The sequence below is a fragment of the Oryctolagus cuniculus genome, chromosome 11 (assembly GCF_964237555.1).
Source record: "Oryctolagus cuniculus chromosome 11, mOryCun1.1, whole genome shotgun sequence".
NCBI classification, from domain to species: domain Eukaryota; kingdom Metazoa; phylum Chordata; class Mammalia; order Lagomorpha; family Leporidae; genus Oryctolagus; species Oryctolagus cuniculus.
The window spans coordinates 118,087,039-118,102,733 of record NC_091442.1 but is presented as its reverse complement, the minus strand read 5'-3'; the positions used below and the strand labels follow the sequence as shown (position 1 = coordinate 118,102,733).

The window sequence follows — 15,695 nt, the reverse complement described above, 5'->3', positions numbered from 1 at the left end:
GGCCGAAGCCAGGAGCCTGGGGCTATTTCTAGGTCTCTCGCGTGGGTAGCAGGGGCCCAAATACTTGGACCATCTTCTGCTGTCTTCCCAGGCGCATTAGCAGGGAGCTGGATTTTAAGTGGACCAGCTAGGGCTAGAACTAGTGCCCATATGGCTGCAGGCTGTGTCTTAACCCGTTGTACCACAGCATCGGCCCCTCCCTCCCTCCTCCCTCCTCCTCCTCCTCCTCCTCCTCCTCCTCCTCCTTCTTCTTCTTCTTTCTTCTTTCTTCTTCTTTCTTCTTTCTTCTTTCTTCTTCCTTCTTTCTTCTTTCTTCTTTCTTCTTCCTTCTTTCTTCTTTCTTCTTCCTTCTTTCTTCTTTCTTCTTCTTCTTTCTTCTTTCTTCTTTCTTTCTTCTTTCTTCTTCCTTCTTCTTTCTTCTTTCTTCTTTCTTCTTCTTTCTTCTTCTTTTTTTTTTTTTTTTTTTTAAGATTTATTTGAAAGGCATGGAGATGTATAAAGAGATCTTGGATCTGTTGCTTAACCCTCTAAATGGCCACAATGGCTGGGGCTGAGCCAGCCAAAGCCAGGTCTCCCATGTGAGTGGCAGGGCCACAAACACTCAGACCATCTTCTGCTGCTTTTTCAGGAGTGTTAGCAGTGAGCTGGATCTGAAGTGGAGCAGCCAGGGTTCAAACTGGGATTCTGATGTGGCACGCAGGCATTGCCAGTGGCAGCATAACCCCTATTGCCACAACACTGGTCCCAAGTTCCCTTTCTTTACATGGAAGAACTCTTCAGACAAAATATACAGTGTTTTCTGGGGCTGGCTGTTCCTGGCTGGCTTGTCTCTCTGTAAGTCAGTTGGCCCCCTTTCTAGGCAGTGGGACTCAGCCCGAGCAACACTCCTTCAAGGATGCCTTCCTGACCCTAACTAGGTCAGTTATTCAAGTTCTAAGCCCGGAAGTGCTGTTACGTCACAGTTTAGGTTTCGCTTGGTGGACTTTGGTTCATTACGTCTGCCCCTTCATGTGAATATGCAATAACAGTGTGCTGAGTGAATAAAAAAGGAAGGGCTGTTACACCTGAAGTGAATCCCATCAACCTAATATCAGAGGAACAACTTCCCAGAACAGAAGGTACTTTGGTCACAGAGCCTCCTCCAGACTCTGGAGAAAGGGAAGGGGGAGTAGGGGCAGCAAGCTGAAGGGACCAGGTGATGAGGTCTTCTTACTGCTCCTCCAGCACATGTTTCCACTTTTTGGATTTTGTGGTTTTTATAGTCAGAATTGACATGCTAACAAGACACATTAAAGTCTCTAAGAGGGGCCGTGGTTGTGGCTTAGCAGGCTAAGCCTCTACCTGCAATGCTGGCATCCTAGATGGGTGCCTGTTTGAGAGCCAGCTGCTCCCTGCTATGGCCTGGGAAAGCAGCAGAAAATGCCTCAAGTGCTTGGGCTCCTGCACTCGTGTGGGAGACCCAGAAGAAAGTTTGGGCTCCCGACTTTAGCCTGGCCCAGCCCCAGCCATTTCAGCCATTTGGGGAGTGAACCAGTGGATGCAAGATATCTCTTCCCCTCCTCCTCCTCCTCTCTTTGTAACTCGGCCTTTGAAATAAATATTTTGTTTTAAAAAAAAAAAAAGCAGCTCCTTAGGAAGAAAGAATACATTCTTCATATTCAGTAAGGTAACTTGCATTTCATGATTCTTGAAAGAAGTGCCAGACTGGCTTTTTTCTTGCTAACAGTGCTGTGTATCCTATGTTGTTCTCAAGTGTGTGGCTGTAGCTGGCGTCTTCTGTTTGTCATATGAAGTACAAGAGGACAAGGAAGGTGTAAATGAAGGGGGAAGTCTTCATTCCAAGACTGCAGATGGAGCCACTGACAGAGGAAAGGCATTAAGGGAACAGGCTTTCGCATGGGTCAAGGCAGAAGGTGTAGCTGGGAGCTGCTACCAGGACAGGCGTGCTCGAGTTTGACCTTGGTCATTTTAGGTGCATTTTGTACTACTTCTGGAACAGCTTTCCCCAGACCCCTACTCACGCAGCCTTCATAGCACTTGCAGGTTTATTATGTAGCTTGAGAGACTTCCCTGATGGCCAGTGCTGTGGCACAGTGGGTTGGGTTGGGTTAGGCTGCTGCCTGTGACACCAGCATCCTGTATGGGCACTGATTCCAATCCAGCTCCCTGCTGATGTGCCTGGGAAAGCAACAGAAGAAGGCCTAAGCACTCAGGACCCCACATCCACAGGGAAAACCCGAATGAAGCTCCTGGCTTCTGCCTGGCTCAGCTCCTGCTGTTGCAGCCATTTGGGGATGAACAGTCTCTCTCTCTCTAACTCTGCTTTTCAAATAAAATAAAAATAAATCTTTTTTTTAAAAGTGCTCAACCCTGTTTAAAAAGAAGAAAAGACTTTCCCTGAAGGAACAAGTATATCTTGGGTTCAGTAGCAGAGCCACTTTTTAAAAAAGATTTATTTATTTGGCAAAGTTAGTGAGAGAGCAAGATCTTTCATCTGCTGGTTCACTCACTCCCCAAATAGCCACAGTAGCCAGGGCTGGGCCAGGCCAAAGCCAGGAGCTTCTGGATCTTGCATGTGGGGGACAGTGGCCCAAGCAGTTCCAGCTGGAACTTGAACCAGCATCTGTGTGGATGCTGGTGTCTCAGGAGGTGACTTTCACCCGCTGCGTCATAGCGCTGGCCCCTGAGCTGTCTGTGATTCTTGTTGGAGGGAAGGGGGATTCCAAATGGACCATATTATTCCAGATTTTTATATCTGAAAGATAACAGAATAACAGTTTATATAGTGGTTTTCGCCTGCTCATTTTGATAGGGAGCAATTTACTGTCCCAGGAGGCAGAGAAGGCAGCCACTAGGCTCTCAGTGTGCTGTGAGAACGGTCCATCTGGTGAGCCCCAGGCCTGTGTGGCAGCCACAGCAGAGTAGCTGGCAGCTATGGCCAGGAGCATGTGGGGGTGGCTGCTCTCTGTCCACATCACGCTTGGCACTGTCTGCGGAGCATGGCAGGTGACCCTGCAGGACCCCTCCCCCATACTCAGAATGCCTTTTTTGGGGTGGTTTTTGATGGTGCTGAACTGGTTCTGTTTAGTTTGGCTGTGTCTTCTTGGTCCCAGTTACTCAATTCTTTTCCTTCCAGTACAGCAGACTGGAACAGCAAGTATCAAGTCTCACCCAGGGCTGCCTGTCTCACAAAACTCTCCTTTCAGTTATTGCACGGACAGCTTTATGTGGAAGGCAAGAGAGAAAACATGGTCCCCACTTACAGATGATAAAACTGGTGGCTTCCAGCTTGCATGCGTGTGCTGTGTCCAGTAGTCCCCAGCTGCTTCACCCCTGGATAATATGCACATTGGACAATCAGATGTATTCCTGAAACTTTGGACTTAAGTATACTTTAGCCAGTGAGTACTGCTAGCCCAAGTTGCTAACTGATGTTTTATACTTGCATCATCATAATTTATTAAGATATATATATATATATATATTTTAATGGATTCACTTTCTGAAATTGACTCTTGTTAGAAAACCTATGGGGTATGCCGGCGCCGCGGCTCACTAGGCTAATCCTCCGCCTTGTGGCGCCGGCACACCGGGTTCTAGTCCCGGTTGGGGCGCCGGATTCTGTCCCGGTTGCCCCTCTTCCAGGCCAGCTCTCTGCTGTGGCCAGGGAGTGCAGTGGAGGATGGCCCAAGTGCTTGGGCCCTGCACCCCATGGGAGACCAGGAGAAGCACCTGGCTCCTGCCATCGGATCAGCGCGGTGTGCCGGCCGCAGCGTGCTAGCTACGGCGGCCATTGGAGGGTGAACCAACAGCAAAGGAAGACCTTTCTCTCTGTCTCTCTCTCTCTGACTGTCCACTCTGTCTGTCAAAAATTAAAAAAAAAAAAAAAAAAAGAAAGAAAAGACAACCTATGGGACATGGTATAACTTTTATTTTGTTTTAAAAAATTTTAAAGATTCATTTATTTATTTGAAAGGCAAAAGTTGGAAATAGAGCTATTCCATCTGCTGGTTCACTCTCCAGATGGCTGCAGCGGCCAGAGCTGGGCTGATCCAAAGCCAGGAGCCAGGAGCTTGTTCCAAGTGGATACAGGAGCCCAAGCACTTGGGCCATCTTCTGCTGCTTTCCCAGGCGCATTAGCAGGGAGTGGGATTGGAAGTGGAGCAGCCAGGACTCAAACCAACACCCATATGGGATGCCGGCATTACAGACGTTACCTTTACCTGCTATACCACAGCACTGGCCTCTTGTTTTACTTGAGAGGCAGTGAGGAGGCTGAGTGGGTGGGGGAGAGGTGTGGAAGGGCAGAGAGAGGGAAAGCTCTGGTCCTCTGGTTTACCCCCAGGTGCCCACAGTGGCTGGGTCTGGGCCAGGACTAAGGCCGAAGTCAGACATCAGGACCTCTCAGTCCAGGTCTTACATGTGGGTGGGAGGATCCCAGCTCACTTGAGCTGGAGCCTGGAGAGTCCAGCCTGGGCACTCTGATAAGAGATGTGAGTGTGCTAACCAGTGTCCTAACCACTGGGCTAAATGTCCACCCCAGGTATAACTCTTAATTCCACAAAGTGTCTTCCAGTAGTACTGAGGAAAATGAGCCTGCAAAGATCTAGGCGTCTGTGGCCTTCCAGGATTGGCTGTTAAACCTCAGTTTAAAGCCAGTAGTACTGGGCTGTGGTGTGGTCCCAGGGGCTGGTGTCAGAGCCCTTCCCCCAGGCCTTTGTGAGGATGGTGAGGGGCAGAACTGCAGCCTAAGGAGCTTGTCTGACTGAGGAAGCAGGAACCAACGTAGAGGGGTTAAATGCATGGCCTTGGTCAGCACCTTGCAGTGCTCCTGAAAGAGGATTAATATGGTGCCCAACTGCATCCCAGGGCCTGGGAGGATGACCTGGGTGTGGCCTGCGTTGCTGTCACGGTGCTAGGGCGGCAGAGGCATCTGTCCTAGATACAGCAAGAATAATTAAAAGGAGAAAAGCCTCTTGCTGGTGGCCAGGAATGAACACATACCATGTTCCACATTCCCCAAGCTCTCCCAGCGCCAGCTTTTGGGCTCATACTGAGCCGCAGCCTCGTTAGTTTTCTCCAGCTCTCAAACAAACTTAGAGCATTGCATCCCTTCTGTCAGCCTACGGCTCACCAGATCTGGGTGCAGGGATGATCTCACAGCGTAGGGGAGTTGGACACACAGGAAGGAGGGAGTAAGCACAAGCAGAGGGTACGCAGCGCTGGGTAGCAGCCACCAGGGCACAGTTGTGGCAGAGTGTGTGATCTGCAAAGCTCTCACAGAACCCATCGTCATCAATGCGCTAATAATACTGTGACCCAAATGCTTCGCCTCTCCAAGGCTGCTCGTTAAACCAAATGATTATTCAGGTCGCTGTTACGTCTCCTAGGAGAGTGCTGTTCCGTGAACCAAGAGGCATGCAGAGTTCTCCCCTGAGCCTCCCTCAGACGAGGACTGAACGGCTCTGCCTCAGACGGCGAGGGCTGGCACGCCAGGGTGGCTGTCGGGCCATTCACTTTCAGGATGCTCTGAGACTAGTAATGCGTCTTACAGTCTCCCCCCAGTTTTACACTACCAAGAAATGCAGCCTTCTCATGAGAGTTGCTTAAAAATAGCTCATGTTCCCTTCCATAGTAAGTGAGGGGTGACCACACTACCATGTGGTCTACCAGGAGTCTTGGCTGGCGTGTGTGTGTCTGTGTCGTGACTCAACCCGTGCCTGGGCTAGCACATGTGTGTGTCTGTGTCATGACTCAATCCAGGCCTGGGCTAGCACATGTGTGTGTCTGTGTGGTGACTCAGTCCCAGCCTGGGCTGGCACATGTGTGTGTCTGTCTGGTGACTCAGTCCCAGCCTGGGCTGGCACATGTGTGTGTCTGTGTGGTGACTCAATCCGTGCCTGGGCTGGCACATGTGTGTGTCTGTGTCATGGCTCAGTCCGGGCCTGGGCTGGCACATGTGTGTGTCTGTGTGGTGACTCAATCCAGGCCTGGGCTGGCACATGTGTGTGTCTGTGTCATGACTCAATCCAGGCCTGGGCTGGCACATGTATGTGTCTGTTGTGATTCAATCCGTGCCTGGGCTAGCACATGTGTGTGTCATGACAAAATCCAGGCCTGGGCTAGCACATGTGTGTATCTGTGTGGTGACTCAGTCCCAGCCTGGGCTAGCACGTGTGTGTGTGTCATGACTCAATCCAGGCCTGGGCTAGCACATGTGTGTGTCTGTGTCATGACTCAGTCCAGGCCTGGGCTAGCACATGTGTCTGTGTGGTGACTCAGTCCCAGCCTGGGCTGGCACATGTGTGTGTGTGTGTCGTGACTCAATCCAGGCCTGGGCTGGCACATGTGTGTGTCTGTGTCGTGGCTCAGTCTGGGCCTGGGCTAGCACATGTGTGTGTGTGTCATGACTCAATCCAGGCCTGGGCTAGCACATGTGTGTGTCTGTGTCATGACTCAGTCCAGGCCTGGGCTAGCACATGTGTCTGTGTGGTGACTCAGTCCCAGCCTGGGCTGGCACATGTGTGTGTGTGTGTCGTGACTCAATCCAGGCCTGGGCTGGCACATGTGTGTGTCTGTGTCGTGACTCAATCCAGGCCTGGGCTGGCACATGTGTGTGTCTGTGTCGTGACTCAATCCAGGCCTGGGCTGGCACATGTGTGTGTCTGTGTCGTGGCTCAGTCTGGGCCTGGGCTGGCACATGTGTGTGTCTGTGTCGTGAATCAATCCAGGCCTGGTCCGGCACATGTGTATGTCTTTGTGGTGACCCGGAAGCTGGGCTTGAAACCCCCACTGCGTCTGGTTCTACAGGGAGCTGTGTTAGGAGTTACCTCTCCCAGGAGTAAATCTCGCTAAATTCGTATAAATAGTGTGTCAAAACTAAGGACATTTAGCTGTGTAGTGATTTTATTTTATTACTTGCAGTATGGAGAATGATAGTGCAAATAGTTTCTTTGGGTAAAAAGTAAAGATAAAATTCTAAGTGGAAGTGACACAAGTTTGGATATTAATTTTTGGGATAGGACAGAATGGATAAGGAAGATGAGCTTTTATTTTCTGTCTTTGTCACCCAGCACACAGGAAGCACTTTTCAGGTGTTGGATAGCTGAGTGAGTGAAAGAACTTCAGAGGCAGCATAGGATGGTATGAAGAAGGTTAAACTTGGGGTTCAGAAAAACCATCCCCTGTGACACCAGCATCTCATGGGTGCTGGTTCATGTCCCGGCTGCTCCAGTTCCAGTCCAGCTCCCTGCTAATGGCCTGGGAGAGCAGCAGAGGATGGCCCAAGTCCTGGGGCCCCTGCACCCGCGTGGGAGACCCGGAGGAAGCTCCTGGCTTTCATGTGTCATCTAGGGAGAGAACCAGCAGATGGAAGATGGATATCTCTCTCTCTCTCTACCTCTACCTCTCTCTCTCTCTCTCTCTCTCTCTCTCTCTCTGACCTTGACATTCAAATAAATAAATCTGTAAAGGATTTAAAAATTTAAGAATGCCCGTGAGGAGAAAATTGTTACACTGAGAATGTAAAAGGAAAATGAGCACTCATTTCTGTTGGGAGAGTCTCAGGAAGTCTTCATGTGTCAGGAGTTTCGATCGTTGCTGTGACAGCTCACCACAGACTTGGAGCAGGTCCTGTGGTCTGAGGTCCTGCACAGGAGTCCGGCTGGCGAGAGTGAAGGCGTCGGGCACGCGGTGTTTCTTGGAGGCTCTAGAGAAGAATTTGTTTCCTTGCCTTTTCAACTTCTGTGGCTGCCTGTGTTCCTTGGTTTCTGGCCCCTTCTTCCATCTTCAAAGCCAGCAGCATGGGGCAGGCATTTGACCTAACAAGTTAAGATACCAGATAGGATGCTGGAGTTCTGTATTGGAGTGCCTGGAAGTCCCAGCTCTGCTTCCCATTCTAGCCTCTTATTAATGTACACTGTGGATTGGGTCCCTGCCACACGTGTAGGAGACCAAAATTGAGTTCCTAGCTCCTGGCTTTGGTCTGGCTCAGGCCCAATCATTGTGAACATTTAGAAGTGAGCGATTGGATGGGTCCTCTCTGTCTGTCTTTGCAGCTCAAATAAATAAATAAGATTTTTGTTTGTTTCTTTGTTTTTAAGGTCAGTATAACATCTTTCTAACCCTGCTTCCATCCCACATCTACCTAAAGCCTCATCGTTAGCTTGGCCTGCCTAGACAATTAAACCTTCTCTCTCTACTCAGTATCCTTGATTTTGTCACATCTCTGAGATTCCTTTTGCCACCTAAGGTCCCAGGTTCTGAGGATTGGGACGGAAAGCCTTAGGGGGTCGTAATGCTGCCCACCACATCTCATGACTTGTCAGTCTCTTTGTAGTGGGCAGTAGAGGAAGCACTGGGTAGACCTCAGGAAGCCCAGAATCTGAGTTCAGCTGTATCCCTCTGAGTCCCTGTTTTCTGGGGAGTTGGATTTAACCAGTGATTCTTAAACTGTATTGTGTATTTGAATTACCTGAAAGAGGTGTTACAGCTCTGACGGAGTGAGGACTGAAAGTGTGCATTTCTCTCTCTTTTTTTTTTTTAAAGATTTATTTACTTATCTGAAAGTTAGAGTTACACAGAGAGAGGGAGAGACAGAGAGATCTTCCATCCGCTGGTTCGCTCCACAGATGGCTGTAACAGCTGGGCCTGGGCCAGGCTGAATCCGGGACCCAGGAACTTCTTTCCATCTCATACGTGAGTGGCAGGGCCCAAACACTTAGGCCATCTTTCGCTGCTTTTCCCAGGCCATTAGCAGGGAGCAGGATTGGAAGTGGAGCAGCCAGGATTCAAACCATCACCCACGTGGGATGCCAGTGCTGCAGGCAGCGGCTTTACCTGCTGCACCACACTGCCAGCCCCCTTAATTGTCCTTAAGGTCCTTTTTCTAAGGCCTTAATATGTTCTGTAGAAGCTTCCTGCTTTGGATGCAGCATGGCAAATTAATCATGCTTTTAAACTGATAGAAGCAGGCAGCAGTGTACTGACGCGGTTTTCTGGTGAGTAGTGGGTTTGCTTCCTTCATGAAGAGGTGGGACATGTGATCTGTGGGCTAGGTTAGCGCAGGGAGCCTTGAGAAGCCTCGCAGTGGGGCAGAGAGGCAGATGTTGAGAAAGGAGAGGGACGATGTGCAGATCCAAGCTTCACTTCTTGTCATCCCCTCTGTAAACCGGCTGGTGGAGAGAACAGGGTGCTCTGTGGGCTGTCTTTCATGCCGTGGGCTGTGAGAGTATCTCGTGGTCCTCTCGAGCCACGTGTACAGAGGTGTTTTGTTTTGTTTTGTTTTGTTTTGTTTTTTTTTTTTTTTTTTTTTTTTAGATTTATTTATTTGAAAGAGTTAACAAGAGGGAGAGACAGGGATCTTCCATATCCACTGTTCACGCCCCAGATGGCCACAATGGCCAGGACTGGACCAGACTGAAGCTAGGAGCTTCATCTGAGTCTCCTACATGGGTGCAGAGGCCCAAGCACTGGGTTATCCTCCGCTGCTTTTCCCAGGCCATTAGTAGGGAGCTGGATTTGAAGTGGAGCAGCTGAGACTCGAACTGGCACTCACATGGGATGCCTGTGTTGCCAGCAGCAGCTTTACCCAGTGTGCCACAAAACCAGCCCTTACTGATCACTTCTGATTCAGCCACTGTTGTAAGCCTGGATTACCGCATATAACCCTCACAGCTTTTTTCATCCCTCCCTCCCTCCCTCCCTCTCTCTCTCTCTTTTCTTTTTAGATTTATTTATTTGAAAGTAAGAGTTAGAAAGAGAGAGAGATCTTCCACCCACTGATTCACTCCCAGATGGCCACAACAGCCAAGGCTGGGTGTGTTCAAAGTCCAGAGCCCAGAGGGGCTGCTGTCTTGGCTCACTTGGTTAATCCTCCGCCTGCAGCGCCAGCATCCCATATGGTAGCCAGGTTCTAGACCCAGTTGCTCCTCTTCCAGTCCAGCTCTCTGCTGTGGCCCAGGAAGACAGTGGAGGATGGCCAAGTGCTTGGGCCTCTGCCCCCACATGGGAGACCAGAAGGAAGCACCTGGTTCCTGGCTTCAGGTCGGTATAGTTCTGGCCGTAGTGGCCATTTGGGGAGTGAACCAACAGAAGGAAGACCTTTCTCTCTGTCTCTCTTTCTCACTGTCTAACTCTGTCAAATAAAAAAATTTAAAAAAATATGAACAAGAAAGCAAAGCTATAAAGTAGGAGACTCACTGTCCAGGAAATATTAGATTATAAAGCCCACATGTGTAACTTCTACAGCAGCACCTCAAATGCAGGTCCCTTTCTGTATCAGAATATTTTGACCATAAATTATAAAATTTTTTAAAAAATTTAAGTATTTGAAAGAAAGAAATATCTTTCATCTTCTAATTCACTCCCCAATGCCCACAACAGCAGAGGCTGGGCCGGCAGAAGCCAGGAGTGGAGCTTCCCACATGGTTGGCAGGGACCCAAGTATTTGAGCCCGTCAGCTGCCACCTCCCATGATGGCACATAGCTAAAAACTGAGATCGCATGGAGCTGAGACCTGAACCCAGGCCCTCCGATTTGGAGTGCTAGTGTCCACGTGGCACCTTAGTCACTGTGCTGAACGCCTGCCCCTTGTTGATTGCTTTGTGTTTCCTTCAGTCTCCTGTTAACAGGTCTGGAGGTTGGTGGTCCTGGGGTTGGTTAAGGCTCACCTGTGTCAAGGTGGGTGTCTTGTCTGTTGTCCTCAGTGATTGGCCTTGCTCCAGGACTGCCCCCTAGAGGTGATAAGAAGGCTGCCACAGGGGCTGGCATTGTGGTGTAGCAGGTAAAGCTGCTGCCTGAAGTGCTGGCATCCCATATGGGCACCAGTTTGAGTCCCAGCTGTTCCACTTCCAGTCCAGCTCTCTGCTGTGGCCTGGGAGTTCAGTAGAAGATGGCCCAAGTGCTTGGGCCCCTGCACCCACGTGGGAGACCTGGAGGAGTCTCCTGGCTCCTGGCTTCAGATTGGCCCAGCTCTGGCTGTTGTGGCCATCTGGGAAGTAAACCAGCAGATGGAAGACCTTTCTTTTCTTTTTTTAAAAAGAATTTATTTATTTGAGAGGCAGAGTTACATACAGTGAGAGGGAGAGACAGAAAGATCTCCCGGCTGTTGGTTCACTTTCAAATGGCTGCTGCGGCTGGAGCCTGAGTGAGAAGTTGGCCTGTTCCTCCCTCTTGTTCTTTCTTAAGAGCAAAACTCTGCAGAGGCTTCTTAACTGCGGGCTTTCCTTTTCAGATTCTTCTGCGCCCATTGCTAATGCCACCCTGAGACCCACTCTCCTGAACGTTGTGCCCCTGTAGTAAGAAAGGGGCCGCAGGCTGGCCTCTGACACCTCTCGCACTGCTCTGCCTCGGTGTCACATGGCACTGGCAAAAAGTCTGTACCACGTTGGGGAGGGCTGCGTGGTGCAGCAGGCTAAGCTGCCACGTGGAACCTGGCATTCCGTTTTGGAGTGATGTTTTGTGTCTCGGCTACTCCTTCATTCAGATCCTCTTCTTGCTGATGGGCCTACAAGGCAGCGGATGATGACCCAAGTACTTGGATTCCTGCTGCCCGTGAGGGAGACCCGGTTGGAGTTTCTGGCTCCTGGTCACTGTTGTGAACATTTGAGGAGTGAACCAGCAGATGGAAGATCTCTCCAGCTGTCTCTCCCTCTCTTCTCTGTCACTCTGACTTTCAGGTCAAATGGATAAATCTTTGTTGGTTTTTGTTTTGTTTTGTTTTTAAAAAGTAGATAACATCTAGGGCCCCTGGCAGTGCTGTTCGCAGTCGTTGTTTGGTGCAGGCCAGGTGAGCTTTCTTCCTTTACAAGGTGTAAACAGAACGTGGTAAATGTGTGCTGATCATCACGCCCAGAAGAATCTTGGTTGTGAGAGGAGACCGGAGTTCCTGGAGGACGCCTCGAGTAGTCAGCCTGAACCTCGCCTCTGAGCTGACTTCTTTGCCTCTCATGCCTCAGAGAGCTGAGTGAGCATGTGAGGAGCACCCAGGTCGGTGCTTCATCCGGCCACCCTGATGTGTGAGGGGCACCTGAGTGTCACTGTCATGGGCACTGGTGTAGTTTACCATCAGCATCGCCATGAGGGTGCCTGAGCCAGCTTGACTGTAGCTGCTGAGGGAGCACTTTTGTTTTTCGTAGAAGCGGAAACCAGCAACTGTCCTCTGGTTAGCCTCATCTGGGTGTGCCTCGGCCACCTGAGGAACCTGCCTCCTTCCTCAGTAAGCCACAAGTGCTGCGTTTTACTGGTGTGATGGTTGTTGATGGGACACGTGTTTCTTAAGCTGACAGGATGCACACTCAGAGCAGTGGCATCACAGGGGTGACAGACGTGCCCCACTTTAAGAACATCTGACCATATAAGGAGGGAGCATCTCAGCTACCAAATAATGTCTCACTTGGCCAGAAATTTGTGGCAGGTTTCCTATTGCATTTAAAATAGGATTTGTGAATAAAAACACTGTTTGCACACAGGAGCCCATAACGTCTGAAAAGGGAAATGTGCTTCTTCTATTGGGCGTTTGGGGTAAGTAGATCGAAAATAAAAATAAAACCATCTTATAAATATAAGAACTAGAAACCAAATTCCACTTTTAATTCTGAACAGTTTATATATAACTCTGCAACCTTACCCTTTTCTTCTACTCCAGATTTCCACAACAGAAGAGGCACAGACAGCTCACACTAACAAGGGAGGAAGTGACAGGCGGAGCACGTGGGTGGGTGGACACCAGCGTCAGCAGGCAGGGCTGTTGTCCCACTCTTGCCCTGCTGTGTTGTTCTACTTGAGCTGCTATCCTCTGTGAGGCCTGACAGGCGTAACTGCTGGATTCCTGCCCGTCCTGCTGTCACCTCCTCTGAGCACACAGACACATGCTGAGGTCTCACTAGTAGGGTCCCAGGAAGGCCTGGGGAAGAGGGTGAATGTGAGATACTGACATGCCTGACTTCCCTTCCTTTCAGAAATGTTCTCACTGCCAGGAGGCAGGCGCCACCTTGGGCTGCTACAACAAAGGCTGCTCCTTCCGATATCATTACCCGTGTGCCGTTGACGCAGGTAAGACGGGGCCGCAGACCCTCATCCAGCACCTCTGAAGAGTTGGGACACACAATTTGATTCTCTCTCTTCTATATAAAGAATATATATATCTCGTCTTTATATAGTTCTCTTTGTCTCTCCTGACCCTGTTCTGTTTGTAAATCCTAAAAAAATGCAACAAGCATAATGCAAAGGTATGAAATGGTATAGTATGTTTTATTCATCTAATTCCCATATTGTTTATTTATTCAAGTGAACATTCTCAGAATTGTACAACTATCACAGTAGATTTTAGGACATTGTATCACATCATTTAAACACTGCTAACCATTAGCAGTCACTCACCTTCCTTCTCCCCCAAGCCCCTGGCTCTGTGAATTTGCCCATTGTGGACATTACATGTAAATGGAATTATACATTATGTGGCCTTTTATAACTGGCTTCTTTCACTTTGCATGATGTTTTTAACGTTCATCCATGGAGCGTGTATCATTTTTTTTTTTTGGCAGATGACATTTTATCATAAGAGACATAGTGTGTGTGTCTATTGATTGGTTGATGCACATTTGGGTTGTTCCTAATTTGTGGCTGTTATGAATAGTGTGCCGTGTGTACACAGATCTTTGTGTGGACAAGTGTGTATGTTTTCATTCTCCTGGTGGCTACCAAGGAGAGGAACTTCCGGGACCTTTGGAGGAACTGCCAGAGTGGTCTCCAGAGTGTGTGCACATTCTGCATTCCCGGCAGCAGAGCGTGGCTGTCCAGTTTCTCGACATCGTCACTGGCACTCGTGTGTCTTCATTCTGACCATCCCCGTGGCATGAAACAGCGCCTCACTGTGGTTTTGACTTGTAGTTCCCTGATGGCATCTTTTCATGTGCTTATTGGCCATTTGTTCACCTTCTTTAGAGAAATGTCTGTTTGAATCCTTTGCCTGTTGTTAAATTGGGTTGTCTTTTTATCATTGAATTTCAAAAATCATTTGCCTTTCTGGATGAAGTCCCTTATGAGATACATCATGTGGAAATACCTTCTCCTTTCTATGACTTTTTTTGTTGTCTTTGTGTGTGTGTGTGTGTGAAGTCTGATTTACCTTTTTCTTCTTACGTTGTTTGTGCTTTTGATGTCATATTCGAGAAACCATTGCCTAATTTAAAGTTATAAGATTTGTACCTTTTCTCCTAAGAATTGTGTGGCTTTATCTCTTACATTGAGTTCATTGATCAATTTTGAGTTAGTTTTTAGGCTTTGTGTGAAGTGGGAACCCAAATTCATACATTTGCATGTGGGTGGCCAGCTGCCCTATCTCTGTCTGTAGAAATGACTGTCCTGTCCTCATGGCATGATGCTGGCACCTGTGTGCCATCCTTTGATCACGTGTTTTGGCCCGTTTCTGTAGGTCGGTTTATCTGAAAAGCAGAGTTAAGGGAGGGTGGGTGGGGATTGATTGAGCTTCCATCCACTGGTCTTCTCTCCAAACGCCCACAACATTTGGACCTGGGCCATACTTAAACCAGGAGCCTCGGACTCCACCCTAGTATCCCACATGGGTGGCAGAGACCCTAGTACTTGAGCCATCCTCCACTGCCTCCTAGGTACATTAACAGGAAGCTGGATTGGAAGTGGAATAGCTGGGACTTAAACCAGCACTCTGATACAGAATGTGAGTGTCCTCGGCTTAACTTGCTGTGCCACACAACTCCCACACCCTGTACTGTCTTCACTACTATGGCTTTGGTAGTGGGTTTTGAAAATTAGAAGTATGGGGCCAGTGTTTTGGTGTAGCGGGTAAAGCCGCCACCTGTAGTTTTGGCATCTCATATGGGCGCTGGTTCAAGTCCTAGCTGCTCCACTTCAGATCCAGCTCTCTGCCATGGCCTGCGAAAGCAGTGGAGGATGGCCCAAGTCCTTGGGCCCTTGCACCCAAATGGGAGACCCTGATTCCCGGCTTCGGATCAGCGCAGCTCTGGCCGTTGCAGCCAGTTGGAGAGTGAACCAGCAGATAGAAGCTCTCTCGCTCGCTCTCTCTTTCTCTGCCTCTCCTTCTCTCTGTGTGACTCAGACTTTCAGATAAATAAATAAATCTTTTTTAAAAAGAAAGAAAATTAGAAGTATAAGTTCTCCAGTTTTGTTACATTTTCTTAAGATAATTTATTTTGGATCCCTTGCCATTCCATATGAATTTCAACATCAGCTAATCTATTTGTACAAAGGGGGGCTATTAAAATTTTGATAGGAATTCCATTGAATCTATAGCTCAGTGTTGTCATCTGAATAATATGATTTCTAGCCCTTGATTGTGGATGACTTTACTTTAGTTTTAATGTCTTTTAGTATTGCTTGTTTTAGAATTGTTCAGTATTGTTTTCTTGTAGTGTTTGTAGTTTTCAGAGTTTGTTTCCTACTTCATACTTTTTCTGTTACAGAGTATTCTACTTTTAGTGTTGTTATAGTAGCATTCAAATAATTTTCTTAGCTTTTGGATTGTCCATTGTGAATGTTTAGAAATACAGTTGAAAGAAGGGAGGGAGGGTTGGAATATTTACAAAAGCACACTGAATCTGTTAAAAACTGATTAAAATTGGGCCGGTGCTGTAGCCCAGTGGGTTAACACCCTGGCATGAAGTGCTGGCATCCCATATGGGTGCCTGTTCGAGACC

The 15,695-nt window shown here is 48.6% G+C and overlaps 1 protein-coding gene across 6 annotated transcripts in view; it reads left to right on the top strand.

The window, feature by feature from the left end:
* The window catches only part of TCF20 (transcription factor 20), a 183,637-nt gene that overhangs the window by 153,672 nt on the left and 14,270 nt on the right, over positions 1 to 15,695 (top strand). For all 6 annotated transcript variants that reach the window (XM_051834093.2, XM_051834095.2, XM_051834097.2 and 3 more), the window contains exon 3: positions 12,960 to 13,053. In XM_051834093.2, coding sequence (XP_051690053.1) covers positions 12,960 to 13,053 — 94 coding nt within the window. The remainder of the gene's footprint in view (positions 1 to 12,959; positions 13,054 to 15,695) is intronic.